Source organism: Ascaphus truei, chromosome 13 (genome assembly GCF_040206685.1).
Source record: "Ascaphus truei isolate aAscTru1 chromosome 13, aAscTru1.hap1, whole genome shotgun sequence".
In the NCBI taxonomy this organism is placed as follows: Eukaryota; Metazoa; Chordata; class Amphibia; order Anura; family Ascaphidae; genus Ascaphus; species Ascaphus truei.
Genome location: NC_134495.1, coordinates 9,407,689 through 9,434,786, shown reverse-complemented (window position 1 = coordinate 9,434,786; position 27,098 = coordinate 9,407,689). Strand labels below are relative to the sequence as shown.

Genomic DNA, 27,098 nt, shown 5'->3' with positions numbered 1-27,098 from the left:
TCTCAAACCGCTCCACTTCACAGTAGCCGAAGCCCAAAAAACGTCCTAAATAGAGATTAAAGGCGCGGAATCACTAGAGACGTATTGAACATCCTGCCGCTGGCCTCCACAACGCATCGCTCCTTACCTTATATAAGATGAAGCAATGTCGTTTAGAGTATATACCATATATATCTATCTGTAACTGTGTCATTATATATAGCCATGTCTCTGTCACTGTATATAGCCTTGTCCCTGTGTATAACCTTTTCTCCTGTGGTTGTATACGCCTGTCGCTGGCATTCTCTTTTGGACAAACATTGAATTGACTTTGCTTTTCACAGATGTTGAAGTTCAGGATTGGAAGCCGCAGCGCTGCGGATCCCCGTTCTTCAGAGCCCATTACCAGTCGGGCTGTGCGACTCGGTAACTTCTTCCAGGTGCTGTCACTGGCATTTCTTTCCTGTGCCCTTTTACACGCTTTCTACAAACTGATCTGTGCAGAAGCAAACGCAGCCCTGGGTGCTAAAGGAATAGTGTTTAAGGACAGCTCAATGAGGCCCTTATTTTAAGGAATCAAACTCCTCCCAGATGTTTGTTATATCCGCAATGTTCTCCCCGGCTCCTCTGGTATTTGGAGAGTTTTTTTTTGTGCACAGACAACTTTTACATGTGCAGTGTGCACTTTTTATTCCAAAATAACCAGAAATGTGCATGCCAAGCTGAACTCTGCTATTGCGTGCAGGGTGCAACACAAGGGGACCACAAGGGACAGGAATTGTCACACCAATGGCCTGTAATTTGTAGAATTGAATAGTAATTACTTAGCTTTTTCAATTATAAGGTGTGAAGTAACTTTAAGAGTTCCACAGGGGGGCGATGAAATAAGCAGCCTAGTGAGGGTGGGGGGGAAGAGAGAGAGACTAAAACGGTTTTGGCAAAGGTTTAGTGTCGATATTATGGAAATTTAAAGATTCTTAACCTAATATAAGTATAACCACACATTTTAAATACGTTATGGTTGGTAAAAAAAAAAGTGACAAAAACCCTCCAGTAAATACAAATACCTCTTGTGGTGCATTTCTCAGACAGTTCTGAAAGCCTGTCTTTCCCCATTATCGTTTCGCAAACACTGCTTCCTCTGCCGCCAGGGATTCTGGGTAATGACATGCAAATGAGCACTAAGAGTGTAAAGAGACTTGCTGGGAGTGCTTATCTGCATATCATTACCCACAATTCCTTGCTGCGGTGGAAGCACTGTTTGCAAAGCGATAATAGGGAAAGACAGGGCTTGTAGACCTGTCTGAGGCATGTAAATGTGCTCACAATGTGGTATTTTTAATCACTGACCTGAAGTAGAAACGTATGAAGTATTCTGTTTGTCTCCTAAATGTATCGCCACCAACCGAATCTGCTGAGAGAGCCACAGGCATTGTGTGAGAGCAGAAGGCTCAGCGTGCAATTCAGCAATACATGTTTGTAGTCAAACCTGGGTGTCTTTAAATTGAATGCATATTAACACATTCTTTTTGTTTTTAAGGGGAAATCATCATGCACCTCTCCGTACCTCGCTCTAACCCGAGAAGGACTTTTAGATTCCATAGTGGTTCTTTATGAAGAATGCAATAATCCGGCATTAATGAAGATTAAACATGTAGCTAACTTTGTCAAAAAGTGTAAGTTTGATTCAAAATGAACTTTTATTTGCCCAGGAGTTTTTGTGCGAATTAAAAAAAAACAACATTTTTTTTTTTTTTTTAATGCACAAATAATGAATGGTGATGCATATCTACTTCTATTTCCATGTGGTTTAAATCCCTGTTCAGCTGTGTATTAATATTTCCAGGGTGGGCTGTGGTGATCAGGATATATTGTTAAAGCAATAAAAATAAAAAACATTTGAAAGTGTTTTATTTTATTTACCTTTGGGATAGTAGCAGATTATTGTATCCACCCCATAGATTTAGAAATGTTTAAAAATATTCTTCTATTTGGAGTGTTTTTTTGTGCTCGTACAGCTTTGATACGTTTTGGGCCATACCCTATGTTGGCTTATTCCTAGTCTTTACTTAGAAGCTACGGCCAGTGTGTATATAGCAGAGACTTCACAGCAGGGGTGTTAAACTCCAGTCCTCAACACCCCCCCCACCCCCCCCCCCCCCCAAACAGGTCAGGGTTTCAGGATATCCCTGCTTCAGTATAGGTGGTGCAGTCAAAGACTGCACAACCTGGGCTGAAGCAGGGACTGATTGAGCCACCTGTGCTGAAGCAGGGATATCTTTAAAACCTGACCTGTTGGGGGGCTATTGAGGACTAGAGTTGAGTCCCCCTTGCTTTACAGGTACAATAGTGTAATAAAAAAAATAGCATGCTCCCATGGGAGGGAGAGCTGTCGCAACATCAGATTACAGCAACTTGGGATTCTTAGGGGTCTGCAGCAATAGGGGGCATAGCTTAGAAATGGAAAAATATTTGTTACATCTTTGTCAAAATAAGAATCCTGCAACGGCATTAAAATGTATGCAGAACTGTAAATATCGTTATGGGAGCAGGAGTAGATGTTACTAACCGTAACCCTATTTACCAGAGCGACTTCCTGACTTATATATTTTTTTACATTTATCACTGGCTAAGGTTCCCCACTCCAATGCACATCAGTGAGAGGTAACATTCGCCCTCATTTCCCTCGCAGATCTGAGAGGCGTTCCTATGAATTCTTATGTTGGGCACTTTTTTTTTTTCTCAGTGATATTTCTAATAGCTGAATATGAATTTGCATTTTCTGTGCAGATTCCCATGAATTTTATTTATAAAATGTTTTACCAGGAAGTAATACATTGAGCATTACCTCTCGTTTTCACGTATATGTCCTGGGCATACTTGAATGACACTTACGCAAACATTTGCTTGCGTTGACTCTACGCTATCCTGCCACTACTGTACTTTACAGACCTATATTTCCTTTTCCTGCACTGTTAAAAACATGTCGCGTTATTTTATTGGGGGGTTGCAGATTCTGAGACTATTTCTGAGTTACGAGGACTGCAGCCCGGCCTGAAGGATTTTGAAATGAAGAGTGTTGTTGGACGGGGTCATTTTGCAGAAGTGCACGTGGTCAAAGAGAAGCTGACGGGGGACATCTACGCGATGAAAACGATGAAGAAGAAATCGCTTTTAGCCCAGGAACAGGTATTCAGACTTCTTTCTTCGTTTGTAACAGTATAAATTAAATAGACGATTTGTTATATTTTTGTTGACTAACTGCAGACAGAATGTGAACAGAAGAATATTCTCTGACTTTCAATGAGGGGGTGGTGTTTTTTTGCACGAATCAGCAACACAATTTAACTAGGTTTTATCATGCACGAGCCTGGAACTGTATTAACAATTAGACCTGGGGGGGGCGTGAGATTTTCCTGGGGCGCACTCTTCCCCAAGGCATTTAAATTATCTTCCCCAAGGCATTTAAATTAAATGCTGGGGGAATCGCGTGAGGCCTCTGCAACTTCCCTTACCTTGTTTTCGGCAAGGTGGCGTCACGTGCCATGGCCACGTGACCCTGCATCGTCATTTGATGCCCAAGGTAAGGGTGGGGGCGAGCAGTGGAGGAGAGCACGCAGGGTGGAAAGTTTGCGCACCCCTGAATTAGACGATCTTGTCCTACACAAGATGTTACTCTGGTTTAGAACTGCCACATAGAGGTGACTACAGGCATACCCCGGTTTAAGGACACTCACTTTAAGTACACTCGCGAGTAAGGACATATCGCTCAATAGGCAAACAGCAGCACATGCATGCGCCTGTCAGACGTCCTGCACAGCAATACCGGCTCCATACCTGTACCAAAGCTGTGTGCAAGCGGGGAGACTATAGAGCAGGCTTGCACAACTCGTAAAGTGAGAAGGGCCAAAATGCTCCAAGGAAAAAAAATTTGGGCCGCACGGGTAAAATCATCATCATCATCATCTCTCCTCCAGCACCTCTCATCATCATCCTCATATCTCCCCCAGAACCCCTCACTATCAACCTTTGCGATACTCCCCATCTATCTCTCATACCCCTATCTCTCCCCCTCACCCACACACATAATACTCCCTCTCCACAAACACACAATACCACCCTGCACACCACACACATCCCACCCCCCCTGCACCTCACATCATTCTCCCCCCCTGCACCTCACATCACTCTCCCCCCCTGCACCTCACATCACTCTCCCGCCCTGCACCTCACATCACTCTCCCCCCCTGCACCTCACATCACTCTCCCCCCCTGCACCTCACATCACTCTCCCCCCCTGCACCTCACATCACTCTCCCCCCCTGCACCTCACATCACTCTCCCCCCCTGCACCTCACATCACTCTCCCCCCCTGCACCTCACATCAGTCTCCCCCCCCCTGCACCTCACATCACTCTCCCCCCCCCCTGCACCTCACATCACTCTCCCCCCTGCACCTCCAATCATCCCCCCTGCACCTCCAATCACCCCCTGCACCTCCAACCACCCTCCCCTGCACCTCCAATGACCCCCCCCTGCACCTCCAATGACCCCCCCTGCACCTCCAATGACCCCCCCTGCACCTCCAATGACCCCCCCTGCACCTCCAATGACCCCCCCTGCACCTCCAATGACCCCCCCTGCACCTCCAATGACCCCCCCTGCACCTCCAATGACCCCCCTGCACCTCCAATGACCCCCCCTGCACCTCCAATGACCCCCCCTGCACCTCCAATGACCCCCCCTGCACCTCCAATGACCCCCCCTGCACCTCACATCACTCTCCCGCCCTGCACCTCACATCACTCTCCCCCCTGCACCTCACATCACTCTCCCCCCCTGCACCTCACATCACTCTCCCCCCCTGCACCTCACATCACTCTCCCCCCCTGCACCTCACATCAGTCTCCCCCCCCCTGCACCTCACATCACTCTCCCCCCCCCTGCACCTTACATCACTCTCCCCCCTGCACCTCCAATCATCCCCCCTGCACCTCTAATCACCCCCTGCACCTCCAACCACCCTCCCCTGCACCTCCAATGACCCCCCCCTGCACCTCCAATGACCCCCCCTGCACCTCCAATGACCCCCCCTGCACCTCCAATGACCCCCCCTGCACCTCCAATGACCCCCCCTGCACCTCCAATGACCCCCCCTGCACCTCCAATGACCCCCCCTGCACCTCCAATGACCCCCCTGCACCTCCAATGACCCCCCCTGCACCTCCAATGACCCCCCCTGCACCTCCAATGACTCCCCCCCCGCACCTCCAATCACCCCCCCCCCGCACCTCCAATCACCCCCCCCTGCACCTCCAATCACCCCCCCTGCACCTCCAATGACTCTCCCCCCCGCACCTCCAATCACCCCCCCGCACTTCCAATCACCCCCCCCCCCTGCACCTCCAATCACCCCCCCCCCCCCTGCACCTCCAATCACCCCCCCCCCCCCTGCACCTCCAATCACCCCCTCCCTGCACCTCCAATCACCCCCTCCCTGCACCTCCAATCACCCCCCCCCCTGCACCTCCAATCACCCCTGCACCTCCAATCACCCTCTGCACCTCACATCACCCTTCCTGCACCTCACCTCCCCTGTACCTCACCTCCCCTGCACCTCACCCCAATGCACCTCACCTCAATGCACCTCACATCACCCCCGGGACCGCGGGGAATCGCCGCCATTTTTTTTAAATTATTTATTTATTTTTTAAATCTCATCGCGGGCCGCACAGAGAGGCCGGGCGGGCCGCATGCGGCCCGCGGGCCGTATGTTGTGCAGGCCTGCTATAGAGCATGTTACAAATGAGTTATTTACATCAGTTATGCACGTATATGACGATTGCAGTACAGTGCATGCATCGATAAGTGGGGAAAAGGTAGTGCTTCACTTTAAGTACTTTTTCGCTTTACATACATGCTCCGGTCCCATTGCGTTCGCTAATGCGGGGTATGCCTGTACTGAGTTAAGGGCCTATTTATTGGGTTCTTAAAATGGTTGTTTTGTTTGTCTATCCTTTACCTGTTTGATACATTTTATGTTTAGAGGGGGAAATTATACAGTTTCTTTCTGATCTCTGGCACAGGTGTTTCATCAAAAGGTTTTGAGCTTGGTATTTACATATTCCGTAGGTGTCGTTTTTTGAGGAAGAGCGAAGCATACTGACTCATCACACCAGCCCCTGGATTCCAACGTTACATTATGCGTTTCAGGACAAATATCACCTTTATTTGGTAGGTTTCGTCGTTTCTGACTCTTATTTTAAAACCTTTTTATTTCTCAGCCCTTACCGTCTATGCTCATTTCGTTTGTAAAAATAATCCCATTTAGTTCTAAACCACAGGTGGGCAACTCCAGTCCTCAAGGGCCACCAACAGGTCAGGTTTTCAGGATATCCCTGCTTCAGCACAGGGGGGCTCAATCAGTGGCTCAGTCGACGACTGCCATTCTTCTCAGCAGAGAAGAGTTCAATAATTTCTGCAAAATTGAGAGAAGGTGAAAAATAGAGGAACAATCTTGCAGTTGGGAATATATGGGGAGATTTTGCTTTATGTACTTACTGCTGTTGCAGAAAAGGACCAGAATAATAGTGTTGAAGTGTGTTGTGTTGTTTTTTTCCATATGAACGACAATCTAAACCCTCTGCAGGTTATGCAGTACCAGCCAGGAGGAAACCTGCTGTCACTAATGAATCGATACGATGAACAATTTGATGAAAACATGTCCCAGTTTTATCTGGCAGAACTGGTTCTTGCAATTCATAGTCTTCATCAAATGGGTTATGTGCATAGGTGAGTGTGTTGAACATAACAAGTGATATCCTAGTATTCGAAGCAATGCCCGTTTTCTAACTGTTAATGTTTTAATTTGAAGTGTTTGTCGTATCTTTCACCAGAGGGGTAGAAAATCTATGGTTTATCCAGATTTAAATACTTCCCTCCGAAGGTGTCCCCCTCCGGTACTCTCCCCTGCAGGGGATGCAAGTGGAGGTTTAATGCTCCCGCATCCTGTAGGCTAATAGGAAGCCACAACGTCATCCGCTGTGGCTTCCTATTGGCCCATGTGACGCAGGAATTTAAACTTGCATGAAGAAGCAGAGGCACCTTTTTGTAGAATAGGTGAAAAGACCGTTATCACCTTAAGTAGTTTAAACAGATAGGTATAAATGACAGGTGCTGTAAGGGTATTAAATACAATAGTATCAGTGATGATCAAAGAGTTAGATCAAAAAAGAAACCCTTATATGTAGCAATCTCATGTGATGTAAGTAGTGACATATTTATTGGACATAAATGGTCCAGCAGTAAATACTGTATATCTGAGTGGTGACCAGATTCACAGAGGAAGTCAAAAATAATAAAATTTTATTCAATCTACATAGATATTAAAAACACATATACATTATTAAAAATCCCTGTTGTTTTGAGTGGTGGATATGTTTTAATCATAAGTCAGTCGGTACAGTACCATATATGAACATATCTAGACTTTCAGAGTCGCAGCTATAAGTGAGGTCTTTAAACCAAAACCAAAGGGTGTTGCAGGTGTGTGATATGTATCAATCACAGTGCGATCATATGGAATTAAGGCAGTACCTCAGTGTGTACTATATGGTTAGATCAAGGAGCATATTGGAGGTGTAGTGTGGGAAGGATGGTACATTCAACAGAGAAAGCATATAGGTATATATCAATACTGGTGTCGCAGTATACAGGTGATATTAGTATGCCAAAACAGATTGTATATATATCACTGCTACATCGCAGTATACGGTAGACTCTGTTTGTATAATGGGCCCTCTGGCTCTCCCAAACACTACAGGGCTATGTATTGGTTTACAATAAAGCTCAAACTATATCACATAGATAAGCAAATAATAGAGTCTCTATGATCACAAATCACGGTAATATTTATCACATCAAAGAGTCCTCTATTAGCCCAAAAAATTCTAAAATATAAGCTCATATAGATCGCCAAATAGTGGATACTACTGCACAAATGGTCTGTATTAGCCTAAACAGTGTTATAACTGGCTGCCATAAGTGTAGATCGATACAAGCCTGCTTCTGTTGCCGCTTTCAGAAAGTCGCCACTCAAATGACGTCACGCCTGTGACGCCTTACGTCCCGACGCACGTTTCACGTGTCTACCACGCTTCTTCCTCCCCCTGAAGAAGCGTGGTAGACACGTGAAACGTGCGTCGGGACGTAAGGCGTCACAGGCGTGACGTCATTTGAGTGGCGACTTTCTGAAAGCGGCAACAGAAGCAGGCTTGTATCGATCTACACTTATGGCAGCCAGTTATAACACTGTTTAGGCTAATACAGACCATTTGTGCAGTAGTATCCACTATTTGGCGATCTATATGAGCTTATATTTTAGCATTTTTTGGGCTAATAGAGGACTCTTTGATGTGATAAATATTACCGTGATTTGTGATCATAGAGACTCTATTATTTGCTTATCTATGTGATATAGTTTGAGCTTTATTGTAAACCAATACATAGCCCTGTAGTGTTTGGGAGAGCCAGAGGGCCCATTATACAAACAGAGTCTACCGTATACTGCGATGTAGCAGTGATATATATACAATCTGTTTTGGCATACTAATATCACCTGTATACTGCGACACCAGTATTGATATATACCTATATGCTTTCTCTGTTGAATGTACCATCCTTCCCACACTACACCTCCAATATGCTCCTTGATCTAACCATATAGTACACACTGAGGTACTGCCTTAATTCCATATGATCGCACTGTGATTGATACATATCACACACCTGCAACACCCTTTGGTTTTGGTTTAAAGACCTCACTTATAGCTGCGACTCTGAAAGTCTAGATATGTTCATATATGGTACTGTACCGACTGACTTATGATTAAAACATATCCACCATTCAAAACAACAGGGATTTTTAATAATGTATATGTGTTTTTAATATCTATGTAGATTGAATAAAATTTTATTATTTTTGACTTCCTCTGTGAATCTGGTCACCACTCAGATATACAGTATTTACTGCTGGACCATTTATGGCCAATAAATATGGCACTACTTACATGACATGAGATTGCTACTTATAAGGGTTTCTTTTTTGATCTAACTCTTTGATCATCACTGATACTATTGCACCTTTTTGTAGGTAAAGTATCTCGGGAAGCAGGGGGGTCCCCTGAGCTGAAATCAATGCGGTTCAGCTCTAGAGATCCCCCTGGTAAAAAAAAGGAATTTTTCGATGGAATGGTCCGTGAAGCCCACAATTATATAATTTAGCATGCAGAACTGCAATATCAATTCGTATATCTGCAAAATCAAACAACTGAATTAATTCTATAAGAACTCCTCATTTCTTTCCATATTTTGTTTTGGTTACTAATTCAGAGTCTGTCATGTCTACCTCACTCTCGTAACAAGATAACGGCACATTTTTAAAATAGGTTGTTAATTCACAGTTTTGTGGGAATCGCAGATTTTGAAGTGACTCAGGACAACTTTAGATAGGAACATCTGAGTTGCCTGAGCCTTGGAAAGTTAAAATAGTCTTGCTATTAATAATATCCATTTTGAAGAAGAATGAGATTTCCGTACGAGATGCAGGTGTTCTCTTGTTTTTATAGAGAAGGGACTCTCCACAAGGTGAGCACTATTGAAAGCCCATGAATGGCCAGTGTATTTTTGGGTAGTTCACATTTCTCAATAATCCCATTCTCACGAGGCCCTTTCTTCTGTTTCTGAGACCTGGAATCTTAATATTGCCGCTGACCATCAGATTGTCAAGTTTGCCAGCGATGGGTCCGTCATCATTTTTTCAATTTTTTCCCCCTGCAGAGATATAAAACCAGACAATATTCTTATCGACCGAACTGGGCACATTAAACTAGTGGACTTTGGATCCGCTGCAAAGCTGACTGCGAATAAAATGGTACGAGTGCCGAGTTTCTTTCCAATACTTGGAGTAAAATAAGCTCTCTGGAGAAACCCCATTTCAGTCGTTGCACCTTATTATTCAACCTTTCCTTTTTAAGGTGATCGCCCGGCTCCCGATTGGCACCCCAACTTATATGGCTCCAGAAGTTCTCTTGGTCAACGGGGATGGAAAAGCCACGTATGGCCCGGAATGTGATTGGTGGTCCGTTGGCATCATTGCTTATGAAATGGTTTATGTAACATCTCCATTCACAGAAGGGACATCAACTGAGACCTTCAATAATATCATGAATTTTCAGGTGGCCAAATCTATATCTACTATATATTTGTGAAAGCACTGTATGTTTGTCTGCATGGCCTGTGTCCCTAGGGGAAATCTAATTGGTCCCTTGGGCCGCCCGCCGCCGCACCTCTCATTGGCCTGAGGCGGAGTGACGGGCCAAAACACAGGCCACACACACACATACACACCCCACCACACCTCTCCCCCCCCCCCCCCATCACATTCACCTCCTCCTCTCCCCGGTTTCCCGCGCTTTTTCCTCCCCCCCCCCAGGTCAGCGGGGGAGCTCTCCCCTCACCCGGCGCTCTCCCTCACCCCCCCCCCCCCACACACACACACAGAGCATGCGGCTCTCCCCTCACCCGGCGCTCTCCCTCACCCCCCCCCCCCCCACACACACACAGAGCACGCGGCTCTCCCCTCACCCGGCGCTCTCCCTCACCCCCCCCCCCCCCATACAGAGCACGCGGCTCTCCCCTCACCCGGCGCTCTCCATCACCCCCTCCCCCCCCCCCCCCCACACACAGAGCACGCGGCTCTCCCCTCACACAGGCCGCTCCTCCGGCTGTCTCCGCCTCTCCCCGCGAGAGGCCCAGCACCTCCTCACCGGAGCGTCTCAGCCTCTCCGCGGAGGAGCCGGAGCAGGGCGGCCGGTATCCGGGGGAAGAGGAGCGCGGCCGTGTGCAAGGTGAGTACACGCAGGGGAATGGCTTATTTAACGCGTCCCTGACTCCCCCTGCCCTTTGCCCCCCCCGCCCCCCTGCCCTTTGCCCCCCCTGCCCTCCCTCCCCCTGCCCTTTGCCCCCCTGCCCTCCCTCCCCTTTGCCCCCCCTGCCCTCCCCCTCCCTCCCTTTGCCCCCCCTGCCCTCCCTCCCAATGCCCTTTGCCCCCTGCCCTCCCTCCCCCTGCCCTTTGCCCCCTGCCCTTTGACCCCTGCCCTTTGACCCCTGCCCTTTGACCCCTACCCTCCCTCCCCTGCGCCCCCTGCCCTCCCTCCCCCTGCCCTTTTCCCCTTTCCCCCTCTGCCCTTTGCCCCCCTGCCATTTGCCCCTCTGCCCTTTGCCACCCTGCCCTTTGCTCTCTTGCCCCCTGCCCTCTTGCCCCCCTCCCTCCCTGCCCTCTTGCCCCTCCCTGCCCTTTGCCCCCCCTGCCCTCCCTCCCCCTGCCCTTTGCCCCCCCTGCCCTTTGCCCCCCTGCCCTCCCTCCCCTTTGCCCCCCCTGCCCTCCCCCTCCCTCCCTTTGCCCCCCCTGCCCTCCCTCCCAATGCCCTTTGCCCCCTGCCCTTTGCCCCCTGCCCTTTGCCCCCTGCCCTCTCTCCCCCTGCCCTTTGACCCCTGCCCTTTGACCCCTACCCTGCGCCCCCTGCCCTCCCTCCCCCTGCCCTTTCCCCCTCTGCCCTTTGCCCCCCTGCCATTTGCCACCCTGCCCTTTGCTCTCTTGCCCCCTGCCATCTTGCCCCCCTCCCTCCCTGCTCTCTTGCCCCCTGCCCTCTTGCCCCCCTCCCCCCCTGCCCTCTTGCCCCTCCCTGTCCTTAGCCCCCCGCCCCTCCCTGCCCTTTGCCCCTCCCTGCCCCCCCTGCCCTTTGCCCCCCTGCCCTCCCTCCCCCTGCCCTTTGCCCCCCTATCCTCCCCCTGCCCTTTGCCCCCTGCCCTCCCTCCCCTGCCCTTTGCCCCCTGCCCTTCCTCCCCTGCCCTTTGCCCCCTGCCCTTTGCCCCTGCCCTTTTCCACCCTGCCCTCCCTCCCCCTGCCCTTTTCCCCTTTGCCCCCCTGCCCTTTGCCCCCCTGCCCTTTGCCCGCTTTCCCCCTCCCTCCCTGCCCTCTTGCCCCCTCCCTCCCTGCCCTCTTGCCCCCCTCCCTCCCTGCCCCCTCTTGCCCCTCCCTGTCCTTAGCCCCCCGCCCCTCCCTGGCCTTTTTCCCCTCCCTGCCCTTTGCCCCCGCCCCTCCCTGCCCTTTGCCCCCGCCCCTCTCTACCCTTTGCCCCCGCCCCTCCCTGCCCTTGGCCCCCCTGCCCCTCCCTGCCCTTTGCCCCCCCGCCCCTCCATGCCCTTTGCCCCCCCGCCCCTCCATGCCCTTTGCCCCCGCCCCTCCATGCCCTTTGCCCCCGCCCCTCCATGCCCTTTGCCCCCGCCCCTCCATGCCCTTTGCCCCCGCCCCTCCCTGCCCTTTGCCCCCGCCCCTCCCTGCCCTTTGCCCCCCCCCGCCCCTCCCTGCCCTTTACCCCCTGCCCCTCCCTGCCCTTTGCCCCCCCGCCCCTCCCTGCCCTTTGCCCCCCCGCCCCTCCCTGCCCCTTTGCCCCCCCGCCCCTCCATGCCCCTTTGCCCCCCTGCCCGTTTGCCCCCCGCCCCTCCCTGCCCCTTTGCCCCCCGCCCCTCCCTGCCCTTTGCCCCCCCTGCCCCTCCCTGCCCTTTGCCCCCCCCCGCCCCTCCCTGCCCCTTTGCCCCCCCGCCCCTCCCTGCCCCTTTGCCCCCCCGCCCCTCCCTGCCCCCCTGCCCTTTGCCCTCCCGCCCTTCCACGCCCCTTGGCCCCCCCGCCCTTCCACGCCCCTCCCCCCCGCCCTTCCACTCCATGCCCCCTGCCCTTCAACGCCCGGGCAACGCCGGGTATACCAGCTAGTATATATATATTTTTCCTTCATTTATGGGCTTATTTATGGTTTTGATCTGCAGTTTTCTTTCCAGCCTTTTTTTTTTTTTTTTTAAAGTAACTGTAACAACTTTGGTTCCACAGCGGTACCTGAAGTTTCCAGAAGAACCAAAAATCAGCAAAGCTTTTCTTGATCTGATCCAGAAATTGCTGTGTGGACAAAAGGAGAGGTTGAGATATGAGGATTTGTGCTGCCATCGGTTTTTCTCTCAAACAGACTGGACTAATATTCGCAATAGTGAGTAAATTAGAGAACATAATGGTTTCATTAAAGTGGGAGGAGTGCAGACAAGGGATATACCAAATAAGTATACATGGGAAGGATGTTGATCCAGGGATTAATCCGATTGCCAATTCTTGGAGTCAGGAAGGAATTAATTTTTCCCCTTAATGGGGTTTTCTGTTTGCCTTCCTCTGGATCAATAAGTAAGTATAGATATAGGATAAAGTATCTGTTGTCTAAATTTAGCATAGGTTGAACTTGATGGACGTACGTCTTTTTTCAACCTCATCTACTATGTAACTACTATGTAACTATGTAACTATGTAAGGTACTTGCACATGCTAACTATGCTTCCTGAATTTGCTGAAATGTTTCAGAGGTTACAACTTTTCCCCTATACCAAATTTGTTAAAAAAAAATCTTCCTTTATTGACCCCAGGCCTGGGGGAGCGCCCCGCTGGGGACCATGTGGGGTCCGGCGCTTCCTCTGCGTTAGCTGCAGCCGGGTGGTTTTCCTTTCATGCATCCCCCTCCTCCAGGTCCCTCATAGAGACTGGCCTCCCATTCCGGCCCACCAGCAGACCGAATGGGAAGGTCCAGCGGTACCGGACGGCCTTGTCTCGCAGAATCCTTGTAATAGGGATTAGATTCCTGCGTCGCAGCAGCGTGGTTGGGGACAAGTCCTGAAATATTAACAGGCGAGCTCCCTCAAATTCCAGTGCGGGGCTGGCTCAGGTCTTGCGGAGTACAGCCTCCCTCGTGCTGTAATAATGCAGCCGCACTATTATATCCCGCGGCTGCTCTGATTGTAGGGGCCTTGACCGCAGCGCCCGGTGACAGCGGTCCATCTACAGGCGCTCCCTGGGTAACTCCGGTAGCAGGGACTCCATCCAGCGCAGTACGTATGCTTCACAGTCACCTTCCGTCTCAGGGACCCCTCTAATGCGCACATTATTCCGCCGATCTCGGTTTTCAGCGTCCTCCTGGCGCTCCCTAATCTCGTTAATTTGATGTTGGAGATCGGCAGTTTTTTGTCAACTTTCTTTGTGGCTTTAATATTGAGGTCCAGCTGCTTCTCAACATGGCCGGTCCGCTCCCCCAGGGATCCCACTTCTTTCTTTAACTCCCTGATTTCTGCCTGAAGCAGCGTTTTTAAGTCTGTATAGAGACGGTTAAAGTCACAGACCCTAACTGGCAAAAATTCAGGGTTATTACTCTCCTCTTCTTCCCCGTCATGTTCTGTGTCAGATCTTTGGTTTGAAAGCTGTCCCATTGCAGGGCCCGGTTTGCTCATCCTAGAACTTCCAAAATATTCCGGTAATCCCTTTTTTTTCGGGGTCTTTGTCAGTTTCTTCGACATCCTCCTATATTGCTACACTTGTGGTGCACTTTCTGGTCTTATTTGCCTGCTTTAAAAGGTTTTTTTTCTTAAATTGTTCAGCAGCGGGACACAGAGCTCTCAGCCTAGACAACCATGCTCTTTGCCTCCCAGCCAGGAGCTGAGTTGGTGGGCACCTAGAAACGGGCAAATTCTTCTCCGTGGTGTGGCTAAGGACGTGTCAGTTATTCATTCTTTCAGATTCATTTGCAGACTATTGATATTAAGAAAGTCTAGAAGTTTGTTAGTGGGAACATGCAAAAGCCCTTCCAGATCTCGTAAAAGGGAAGAAGTGACGTTAAGAGGAGCTTGGACAGTCCATTGGGACGGTTTTCGCAGCAACCCTAAGTTTAAAGCTGCAGTTCAGTCTTTTTTTTTTTTACTTCAATAGTTTTATGTGTGCAATCTCTAATTACCTAAAGAACTGCATAGCTGCCGGTCAATTCGTTCTCCATGTATTGATCGGCGAAATTTGGTGACATTATTAGAGCTGGCATATGTTTTTCTTCTGCTTCTGTCACTCAGTGGAAGCTCATGAATATTCATGAGCACTCCTGCACTGACATGTGCTAGAGGGAGGGCAGGGCTGACAAAGGGGTGTGCCAGGGCTTGTGACAGGACATGAAGGGGCAGTGCCTTGGCAAATGCTTGTTAAAATAGAATACAAGAAAATTGGTCTTTCAAAGTTGTTGTTTTTTTAAACAGAAAATGCTAAAAGTATTTTTTCTTACTACAGAACTGATTTATTAAAAAAACACACATGCTGGATATTGACTGAACTGCAGCTTTAACTTTATAATTCACTCTATTTTAATTCACATTGAACTTTATTGCACGTTCTATTTATATAATGTACCAGAAGAGACAGCAAGGCCACGTCACAATAAAGTTCAAGGCTACCTCTGGCCATTAGTAGGGTTACACTTTTTGTAAAGGTTGTGGGTTATTGTCACGTACATGGTTGACCACACTATCTTGGGATCGTAACCATTAGGCAGAACACTGGGATTAACGAATAGTAACGTTTATTAGCACAAGCTAACCGTGGCAACAAGCACAATAACATAGTCAATCTCCCAACACATCGGGGTAATTTACGGGATTCTAGCTCGCTTGGTGCCGAGCGTTTATGAAGCGAGCTTACCCTGAATGTCCGTAGTCCCTGAAAGAGTCCTTTGGTGGCTAAGAGTCCGGGGTGGCAAGGAGACCTCTCTGTGGTTTGTAAATCTACACTCCGGGGGGTCTCTAGACACACAGACGAACCCTCACAACTCAGGAAGTCCAGGTCAGCGCCGGCTTGTGTAGTTATCAATTTCCATAAAAAAAAAACATGGAAGTCGGGCGCCAGCCAGGATTGTCTCTCTAATCGGATCCACCAATCCGGACGTAGTGGCCAGCCAGAACGGACCAATCCGAGAAGGTGGTATAGCTACGTGCCAAGGATAGCCCCAAGTGACGGGCACTCCAAGTGTAGGAAAGACGAATTGGCCAATGGGAGCAGTGCCAACGGGGCCAGGACCGGGCCACTTGTGACCGAAATCTGTTCCAGGCACCCAACAGAGACTGCGAAGCTGCAGAGGGAAGAACAATTCTCTGGCTTTGGTGTATCTACTTTCTCAGCAGGCGGGTGCGTCCCTGGGCCACAGCGCCTGGTCTCCACCATAAACCAACCACTGTTTCAGTGTATACCTATCCCATTGTTCCTGGCCCAGGCATACAATGAAAACCACAGAAACCTATACAAACGTCTAAACATAATATACACATAATAAACAATATCTAAGCCAGGGCTTGGCTACCTTTCACTCAAGTTAAACGGGTGAAGTTGGCTGTGTGGATTATTTTGAGGCAACATGCTGACCTCCTCACCGAAGACCTTGTTCCTGAGACCTTGCGGTCTGGAGTAACCTTCTTCCCAGGATAAACTTACGTCGGCGTCCTGATCTTCAGAGGACAGGGTACTTTTGTACGTATATACATCTCCCCTTTTATTTTGTCCGTCCGTGCTGTGTACTTTTGGTACCATTGCCTTTTTCTAATAAACGTCTTCGTTTGCTGGCCCATGTGTACCTAGGATGCCTGATGAGTGGGTTAGTGTTCACGCGTTTCGTGACATATAGTATCACTCTTAACGTTTGGAAACATTCATGTTGAGGTTGCGCTCTTTACTTTTGTATTTCAAAGTCTAGAGGGAGTCCTATACCAGCAAAATAGTGTTATAACCATTTTTGTGTGTGTCATGGAGAAGAGATACTTGCAACCGCAGTACCTGGAAGATCATTGGGTGGGAGGCCTTCATCCAGTGGTGGAGCGACTCGAGATGATAAAGGTGAGATTCAATGTTTACCCAAGCTGAGTTACGATGAGGGGAGTACCGAGCAACAACGTGGCTCAGTTGGGTTTCTAAGTAATATCTAAAAAATATTGGAAATGCCAGACCCCCACAAATCTTTGCAGCCGTAAGTGCTGATCTCACTCTAAAAAAAATCTTCAAGAAAAAATGTTCGCCTTCGTATCTTTTTTAGGATAGAAATTGGTAGCATCTGAGACCTATTTATTTATTTATTTATAAAATGTTTTACCAGGAAGTAATACATTGAGAGTTACCTCTCGTTTTCAAGTATGTCCTGGGCACAAAGTAAGACAAATAATACATGGTTACAAATACAGTTACATAAATGAACAGGGTATACATTATATACAAGACATTGCGTGCACAGTTAAAGAAAATATATATTATGGGCGTATGAAACAGTTACAGACCAGATTAAAATGTGAGACAGCCTTAGATTTGAAAGAACTTAAACTGGTGGTGGATGTGAGAGTCTCTGGTAGGTTGTTCCAGTTTTGGGGTGCACAGTAGGAGAAGGAGGAACGGCCGGATACTTTGTTGAGCCTTGGGACCATGAATAGTCTTTTGGAGTCTGATCTCAGGTGATAAGTGCTGCAAGTGGTAGGGGTGAGGAGCTTGTTCAGATAGCTGGGTAGCTTGCCCATGAAGAATTTAAAGGCAAGACAGGAAAGGTGAACTTTGCGCCTAGACTCTAGTGATGACCAATCTAGTTCTTTGAGCATTTCGCAGTGATGTGTGTTGTAGTTGCATTGGAGAACAAAGCGACAAATTGAATTGTAGAGGGTGTCAAGTTTGCTAAGGTGGGTTTGAGGTGCCGAGCCATATACTATGTCTCCATAGTCAATAATTGGCATTAGCATCTGCTGTGCGATACGCTTTCTAACCAGGAGACTTAGGGAGGATTTGTTCCTGTAAAGTACCCCTAGTTTGGCATAGGTCTTGGTTGTCAGGGTATCAATGTGCATTCCGAATGTTAAGTGGGAGTCAAACCATAAGCCCAGGTATTTAAAACTAGTGACAGGGGTTAGGGTGGTGTTAGCGTTGGTTCTAATCAGGAGCTCAGTCGCTGGGAGCTTTAAAAATTTAGTCTTGGTCCCAAATACCATTGTTACAGTCTTGTCAGTGTTTAAAAACAGTTTGTTTTGGGAAATCCAGTTTTCGAGTCTCAAAAAGTCAGACTGAAGTATGTGTTGAAGGTCAGAGAGGCTATGGCTGTGTGCATATAGGATTGTGTCGTCTACATACATGTGTATTGAGGCTTCCTTACAAGCTGTGGGAAGATCATTAATGAACACTGAGAAGAGTAGGGGTCCCAGAACAGAGCCTTGCGGGACACCACAGGTGATATCCAGGGGGTTGGAGTTAGAGCCTGAGATGGACACATGTTGGGATCTTCCCGATAGGTAGGACTGAAACCAGTTTAAAGCATGCTTCCCTATTCCAGAGCTTTGGAGTTTGTTAAGCAGGATAGCATGATCAACTGTGTCAAAAGCCTTTGCAAAATCTAGGAATACTGCACCAGTGAGTTGTCCCCGTTCCATTCCACACTGGATTTCATTGCAAACTTTTAGCAGGGTAGTTACAGTGGAGTGTTTGGGACGAAAGCCAGATTGGAATTGGCTAGGGAAATTTGTCTTGGTATAGAAATCGCTTAATTGGGAGTGGACACATTTTTCCATGACTTTGGATAGAATTGGGAGAAGTGAGATTGGCCTGTGGTTTGAGACAGTGTTTTTGTCCCCACTTTTGAAGATTGGGACAACTCTGGCAGTTTTCCAGGTCTTAGGGATATGGCCTGCAGACAGGATAGAGTTGACTATGGACGCAATTGGTTTGGCAATGGCTGTGGCACCAAGTCGTAGGAACCTATATTGTAGTAAGTCAGGTCTGCATTGGCTGCTTAGTTTTACTTTGAGGAGCGCTTGTATAATCTCCTCTTCAGATACTGGGCCAAATTGAAAATTGTGGGCAGTGTTGGGAGGGGGTAGGGCTGTGTGTGTACTCCCAGGATGAGATTCAGATTTGGGGTTTGGGCTGCGTTTCGCTAATAAGTTAGTGGCACACCCCACAAAGTAATCATTGAATGCATTTGCAATATCAGTGGGGTTTATCAGAGTAATATCCCCTTTAGTGATATTACTTGGTTGTTGATGGTTAGGAGGCTGGAATATATTGTTGATAACCTTCCAGAGGTTAGCTGGGTTTGATGTATTTTGGTGGAGATTGTCAGAGTAATATTGTGCTTTTGCATGCCTTGTTTGCCTTGTGCACATGTTCCGCAGGCATCTGTAGTGATTGAGATCCTTGGTAGTGCCAGTTACTTTGTAGCTTTTCCACAAGGTATCCCTCAGCTGGTAGAGTGCAATAAGGAGCTCTAGGGAGAATACACCTTTTTACTGAGTAAATATGCCCTAGCCACACAATAGAATACTACTTCCAAGTTACAGCTCTCTTTTTAAATGCCGCATAGTTCACGGGACTTTGTTTATTTAGTTTTTAGTAATGTGAAAGATTTTTAATGGAAGAACATGCAATTAAGTATTTGGGAGAGAAAATTCCAAGTCCCAAAGTTTAATGCGATTCTCGGGTTAATTGACACTCGATGCTTTGGACTTTGAGCCATACTTTAGAACAGAGAAGTTTACCAAATTCATTCAGTTCAGTTTACAAGCGGAATGATTCTTTTTGTTACCATTATGAGGTCCTTTTGAGGCTTTGTTACAATGCCACCCTCTTTACATTCTAGAGTTGTATTCCAGAGATATTATTTGCCTACCGGTGAAATGAAACTGTCATCGAAGAGACCTAAAAATAGAAGCTGCTATGGTAACAGCTGATGCCACCAATATAATTGTTGAATTCAGTAAAAATTTTAACTTTTTGAAAAATAAAAAGCGAGAAATAGGGGAGCATAATCTCAACGAACACTTTAATTACTTCATTTAATTTGGGGGGGGGGGGTTGCTGCTTTTAAAGCACATTATGATGTACCCTACCTTGAAGTAATGTGTGGTGGATGAATCCTACTTATATCTGCTCTACAATTCTATGATGTGGGTTGCTTTGTATAGTTTCTGCAAAATGTTGAATGTATATGTGTACTGTATATCATCCTCACCATCATCCGTCGTTACCGATCCACTGCATGATGAAGGCTTCCCCAATGATTTTCCAGGTCCTGCGGTTACAGCCTCTCTTCCCCATGTTGCTCCAACACATTTTCTGATTTCTTCCTATCTTACGTCTTGGTCGTCGTCTTGGTCTTCTGATATGCCTTAGAATCCAGTCACATACCATCTTTGTCCAGTTATGATCATTTCTTCATGCGATATGTCCGGTCCACCGCCATTTTAGTTTCCTCACAATTGTGATGATGTCAGACTTTTTTGTTTGGTTTTCGAACCCATTAATTCTGTTTCTGTCTTCGGGGTAATGCCCAGCACACTTCTGTCCATACTTCTAATAGAAAATAAGGATACTGGTGCTCTACAAGTATGTGTGATAATTTAATAAATTCTAGCTGCCAAAAATAGGGTAGAGGTGCGACTAATAGGTTAAATGAAAAATATGTATGTGTTAAAGAAATAGCCAAGTAGGGTTTAAAAATTTGAACTAAAAATAGTAGATGCAGGATAAAAGTTGATGCTAACCTTAACTTGAAATAAATTAGCAAAGATAATATATGGATTAAAAATCAAACAATCAGTAGTGTGTGTGTATGTATGACGAGGCAGTCATGAAAGTTTGGTTAGCCGTACCCCCAAAGTGATATTGGACACCGCCTTGGCTCCTAGCGGGATCCGAGAGAAGGGCGAAGCAGCACGACGTCTTAGACCAGGGGTGTGCAAATTGGGGGGCGCGCCCCCGACAGATTTATGGGGTGGCGCGACGGTTACAGAGTCTCCGCGCTATTTAGAGCGAGGCCTCTGTAAATTCACTTACCAGGCCTTGCGTCCCCATGATGCCGCAGGGTCATGTGACGTCATTTGCCGCCCGTCGCCATGGCAATGCAGCGTCAAATGACGTCACATGACCCCGCTGCGTCGTTTGACGCCACATTCAATGTAAAGGGTGGCGCAGCCGAGGAAGTTTGCGCACCCCTGTCTTAGACCACCCACCTGTACGGAAAGGGAGACGAGATCGGCGGCACCAGGCTTTTCTGAAAGACTTTGATTTTACTGCTCAAATTTATTACTTTTTTCCTTGACTAAATAAAGTAATTTTACTATACCAATGCAGTTTGTCTGTGCTCTTTATTCCTGATACTACAATCTTTCCATACTGCTTTAAATTGTCCGAAGCTTCTGAATTATCTTCGCATTTAGGGTCCACGTTTCACTTGCATCCGTGAGTGCGGGCAGAATACGCGGATTGAACACTTCCCTTTTGAGGCGCGGTGGGAGATTCCCTTGCTAGATTGTGTTTCTCCCAAACGCGCTCCATTCCATCTTCATTCTCTTATTGATGTCATTTGAAAGGTTCCCACCCATTGATATTTGCGGGCTAAGGGAGATGTGGCTTGACTTCTTGATTTATTCCATATACAGCTCAACCCCGTTATAACGCGATCCGCTACAACGCGAATCCGCTTAAAACGCGATGCAAGCGTGGCTCCCAATTTTCGGAATTATGAATACTTTACAACACGATTGTTGTAAAGACGCGGTGTCTTAAATGCTTTATTGTACAATTCATACAATGGTACATTATTTCTAACGCGATCCGCTTATAACACGATGTGATTCTTTGGACCCCAAGCACAGCGTTTATAAGGGGGTTGAGCTGTATGTTGATCTTTGTATAGTTGAAATATTTGTTGAACATAACTTTGTTCCTGCTGAGATCCATATACAGGCCCACCTTCTTGCTTGCTTCGTCAAGTTCTCTAATTTTTTGCTGGACTTGTAGCAAAAATGTTATCTGCAAATCGTAGCTGACCCAAGTATTCACCAATTCAATGTCTTGATCAATTCTTAGGCTGCGTTCATACTTTGGCAGACAGTGCGGACGTGCGTGCGGAGGCAGGAGGGGGCGTGCGATGCGCGAGAAATCATTTAAAACTGATTTATCACGCGATGGGGTGTTCATGTGAGCGGTTCGCCCAATGAGGGCGAACCAGCTCCGTGACGTCATTGGCACAACCATAGACACGCCCACGGACGGCATACGTACCATGGCCAGGGTAAGCCCCTACTTTCCCTCAGCCTATGCGCGCCTCCGCATGGGAGAAATGTCTATGGACGCAGCCTTAGTGTTGTGAAAAGCTTTGGTGACATGGTGTCTCCATGGCACACACTCTTGGGTGTATCTTCATATAATTCAACAGTTGATGTGGTATTCTTGTAAATGTTTTTTTTATATCAATGTACTCTTCTTCAGCACTTTTGTCTTAATTCCTTTAAAACCATTGAGGTGTAGACAGAATCAAAACAATAAATATGACACAAGCACTCCTGTGTCTTGATGATAAAATCAGTCAATAAAGTGAACGATGCAGTAGGGGAAAGGGTAAGACAGACATAAAAAGAGAGACTGGTATACAACAGACCTAGAAGGGCCAGTGGTCCAGTGAAAAGCCCCCTAAGTAACAGCACTCAATATCACTATACAGTAATGTATAATTATGGTATGACCAAAAGAAGCACGGAACTAGGAACATCCATTAATGATGTGTGATATGATGTAGATATACTAAAAACACTTTTAATAGTTATATAACAATAATAAAAAAATAGGGTATTAAAAACTCCCCAGTGTGCACAAGAGTCTTCAAAAGATGAAGCACTGCATGGTAGCATTTCATATCACACATCATTATTGGATGTTCCTTGTTCCGTGCTTCTTTTTGTCATACCATAATTATTATCCATTATAGTGATATTGAGTGCTGTTACGTAGGGGGCTTTTCACTGGCCCTTCTGGATCTGGTGTATACCAGTCTCTCTTTTTTTTGTCTGTAGACAGAATCAAATGCTTTTTCGTAATTGTCATGTACGGCACACCTGTGAGCATGTGACCTGCATATGGGACAAGGGTTAATATACAGCTCGCAAGCTGACCCACTTTTCACCTTCGCAAAGGCCCCTTGAATTAATAAAATCTCCCTTCAATTTGTCCTCGTATACCATGTGTCGCGAACAGCACACAAGTGTTGAAATGGATTGGGGGGGGGGGGTGTGGTGTGTGTCACTGGAGATGAATTATTAGCAGTATTCAGAATCTATTTTGTCTGTCATGTTGTGTGTCAGTAGCCATTTCTGTGTGAAAGAATGTGTTTGTTTGTGAGGATGAGTTTCGCGAACAGTAGACTTTTTTTAAGGCCTGGCCTGTGGCTTAACACCCAGAAGAATAGCAAGAAGACGAATTCTGCAGTTATATAGAATTATAGTGATAAGAATAGAACATTATTATGTTCTTCAGAATTATAGTGATATGTACCCTGACGTACTTTGTTGTATTACCGAGTTGCTTTTAAAGCAGTTGTTACTAACAAAGTAACATGACATACTGAGTTGTTGTACTGAGTTGTTTTTAAAGCAGTTGTTACTAACGTGTACCGCGACGTACTTTGTTGTACTGAGCTGTTTTAACCCAGTTTTTACTTATTTTAGTAACCTTTAAGATGATAGGTTTAGAATAGGGAGTAGTCATTATATTCTGCCTAGCAACCTATGTTAGACAATGAAAATGAAAAGTGTATATAAAGCCTGCTTGGGACCTCCCCTTGCAGAGTCTCATTTACTTTTGTGTATGATCATACTGTATGCTGTACAGGCAATAAACTACTCATTATCTAAGAATCCGTGTTTGCTCTTATCTATGTGAATTTGCAAACAACGACACAAGTGAGCCCGTGACTTAGATATGCAACCAGGGTTAATACACACTGCTACTCTAGCCAACTTGCCTTTCTCCTCCGCAAGGCACTTTCAATTAGTTCATATTGACCCCTTACTCAATTGCAATCATATCTACACTCTTCCACCATCAAAGAATTATGAAAAATATGTAAATGAATATATCTGCCAGGGTCTCGAGTGCATTGCTTTTTTCTATAATAAACAGGGACCTAACACACACATCTGTTGTAGCAAAATGTGTCTGAAAATATAAATACACTCTCCAGAGCGTGCAACAGTTAATTCAGAGCCCCAAAGCAGAGCGAGATCATTACAAGAACATACAATTACAGTAAATGCAGAACCGTTTCTTAAAATAACAGGATAAAAAAACAGAAATCCCTATATAGTAATTTACCATATATTTCATAGGTTTTTCCCCAGATAGGTCACTGGCGTAGAAAGATGAAAATTCACGTGTTTGATCCAAAATACAACTCTGTTGAATTCTGATTGCATAACTCCAGGGTGAGCTCTATATACCATTATTTTCCCATTGATGCAACATAAGCCCTCCCCTGTCGTAAATCAGCTGCTAAATTGACGGTTTTACTACAGTGGGGAAAAAAACTCTTGACGTTTAAAATGTTTTGACTCAATATATAAACGCACTCATAACTTCCTTTCTCTGATACTTAGACGGACTAATTATGACCAACTTGCTCCTAAATTTGAGTGCCAAATGTATATCTGTTCCTCTCTACCTTCTAGACCTTACGTATCTGGCCTCACTGAATGCGTCTCCTTGCAACGATTTACAGATTAATAAAGATGTTTACCTGCTGCTCACCTATTACAAATCAATGAAACACTAATTAACAATATGGTGCACAAGGGATAAATAGCAATATGTTTGCAAAAAGGTTGAGAGAACAACCCAAAAGACACCTAGCTGCACTCTATATTGACAAAATAAAGCCGGAAGTATTAAATTCGTGGGCACTGCTGTCCCAATTGGCCACTCATGATGAGTTATGAACATACAATAAAATCTTTTATTAGGTAAATAACAACAAGGTATATAGCAACAATAAAATTATTAAAATTAGGGGGGAGGTCAGGGTGGTGTGCCTATGATCAATCCTCATACAGGCTGCAAATAGTCTGTATCCGCACAAGTTGGATTATAAGAATATCTCTAAGGTAGAAATGCTACGATCAGACCGTAATATGGCTTATGTGTGAACCAAGTGCCTGAACCAAATAGGTAATGGTTAATACATGAGTGCATAGTCCTTGTTACATATATCTGTAAGGTTATAACCTGTTGAATTGCATTTTCGGTATAGGTTCGAATGCTATTTAAATAACTCGGTTGTATATAGCAAAACAGTTCCACTTTCGTTAACAACGATAATTGCAGGCAACAGTATCTTAAAAGTGTCCGTTCTCAAATGATACAATTGTATCCACCATTGCTGAAAGTAATCAGCATGAATCGTATCACCCGTTTGTATGAATAAAGTGAAACATGCTAAAAATTCTTCTCTCCATAGTAAAAACCTTGTTACATACAGTGTGATAGGAGCATATAGGTTCGTATCCCACCCTATAGCCCTCTTGAATGGTATTGCACAATCGATCAGATGCCCCTTAGGTACAATCGCTACCGGTAATTACAGTATGTAATAATAGTAGGCTAAGTAAGGATAATGCTTAATGGAGAGATATAGTGAAATACAATGTCAATGACTCTATATATATATATATATATATATATACATATATATACATATATATATATATATATATATAATTCCATTTTCTTTTGGGGCCTTTCCATTCTTCATGGATTACCTTTGCCACTTCTTCTGAAAGGATGCATGGTACATCATTGCTGGTTTCTTATTGCTCTTCCTCTGCTGTATTAGGCACTGTAAGGGCTTGACCCCGCTGGCTACTACAGCGTCCGCTGTGGCGGACGCTGCATGCACGAGAGCCCTCCCCTCAATGGCGCCGGGCCCGCTGCGAGGGGGGGCCGCAGCGCTGAGGCGAGAGCTGCTCCTGCTCTCCATAGAATTGAGAGCAGGACTCGCGTCGAGCGATACGGCACGCCCCCCGGCGGTTCAGCCAATGAGGGCGAACCTGCCGGGTGACGTCATGGCCGCGCCCCGTCACCCCCCGCCACGCCCCCCCCGGTCTCTCTTCCTGCAGCTCCCTGCAGACCAGGTAATCGGCTGCACGCGCCGCCAATCTCGCGGGCGCGCGTTGCAGCTGAGTTACCGGGGCCTTAGCCTTATTTGTGCTCTCGCACAAGTTCAGGTAGAAGTCTTCAACACTCTTTATAAGTGCACAGCCTTTTATTGTTGATCCATTGTTTGTGTGGGAATAGGGAAGCAGCTAGTCCTAAATTGCTGCTTCGGTCTTCAAGCTTTTGTTATCTTCAACATATCTCGATGACATTTTCACATGTCTTTTGAGCTCAATGGGGCCTTCATCTTTTCTTCTCAGCTCACTTAGATCAACAATATCCTGTTTTTAAACTTATAAAGCGTGTTTTCCACTTCTTGCAGTGCTGCTTCATTGGAGACAGACCAGCCGTTGTAAGCAGACAGATTTAGGTTTGAATGACCGCTTAGGTTTAACCTCCTGGGGTTTCTTGGCACCCTGGGCCTTCATGCCTTTTTTCCTGAATGCTGTCAAGCCCAGACAAATTCTAGCCTCCGGAGAATGAAGGCCATTGCTTTTCCTTGCCCTCCATATTTGGGGGATGAGGCCTCATTTGCATGTTATCAAGTACCTTTCCCACTTTAGCCGGGAATATTGTTCAAGCTTTCATAGTGTCAGGTCAGTCAGCACTGTGACGCTAAATCTGGCGTGGGGGGTGGGCTAGGGAGGAAGTCTGTGTGACGCACACACTGACACACTCCTACCCGTGTGTGTCACACACACACACATACTGACACACTCCTCCCCGTGTGTGTGTGTGGCACACACACACTGACACACTCCTCCCTGTGTGTGTGTGTGTGTGTGTGTTGCATCAGGGATTTTTTTTTACTCTACAAAAAGTTGAAAACCAGTGAAGAAATATGTTCATTTATATTAGCTGGTAAATGTATTTATCCAATCAAGTAACTAATTCTATCATTTCTTCAGGTTGTTATTTTCTTTCATAGCATTTCTTTATGGGAATGATAACGTTTTTTTTTTTTGCAACCAGTGTCTTCATTTAAATATGAATGTCCCTGCCCGGGGCTGGCTGTGCAGCTCGTCTGACTATTGTTCCCACTCACTGTGCACAAATTACATGCTGCATCCCACGGCCAAAGTGGCCATATAGTGCATGGCACAGGGTCTTTTCAGGCAATTTCCTGGCCTACTGTGAGAACTGATCCTAAATAGCCCTAATCTGGTATCCTTTCACCGATAATGAGAACACTCCAGCAAAGTATCTGTGGAAG

At 46.4% G+C, this 27,098-nt stretch overlaps 1 protein-coding gene across 11 annotated transcripts in view; it reads left to right on the top strand.

Annotated features, from left to right (window-relative positions):
- The window catches only part of CIT (citron rho-interacting serine/threonine kinase), a 73,809-nt gene that overhangs the window by 426 nt on the left and 46,285 nt on the right, over positions 1 to 27,098 (top strand). For 9 of the 11 annotated variants that reach the window (XR_012787720.1, XR_012787721.1, XM_075568385.1 and 6 more), the window contains exons 2-9: positions 324 to 419; positions 1,520 to 1,655; positions 2,993 to 3,168; positions 6,112 to 6,213; positions 6,629 to 6,771; positions 9,817 to 9,910; positions 10,014 to 10,214; positions 12,926 to 13,079. Coding sequence is in view for 9 of the 11 variants with exons in the window: in XM_075568385.1 (XP_075424500.1) it covers positions 324 to 419; positions 1,520 to 1,655; positions 2,993 to 3,168; positions 6,112 to 6,213; positions 6,629 to 6,771; positions 9,817 to 9,910; positions 10,014 to 10,214; positions 12,926 to 13,079 (1,102 nt within the window). In the remaining 2 variants the exon portion in view is untranslated. Of the gene's footprint in view, positions 1 to 323; positions 420 to 1,519; positions 1,656 to 2,992; positions 3,169 to 6,111; positions 6,214 to 6,310; positions 6,476 to 6,628; positions 6,772 to 9,816; positions 9,911 to 10,013; positions 10,215 to 12,925; positions 13,080 to 27,098 lie in introns of those variants that run through there. The other 2 variants (XM_075568387.1, XM_075568388.1) reach the window with 2 other exon arrangements.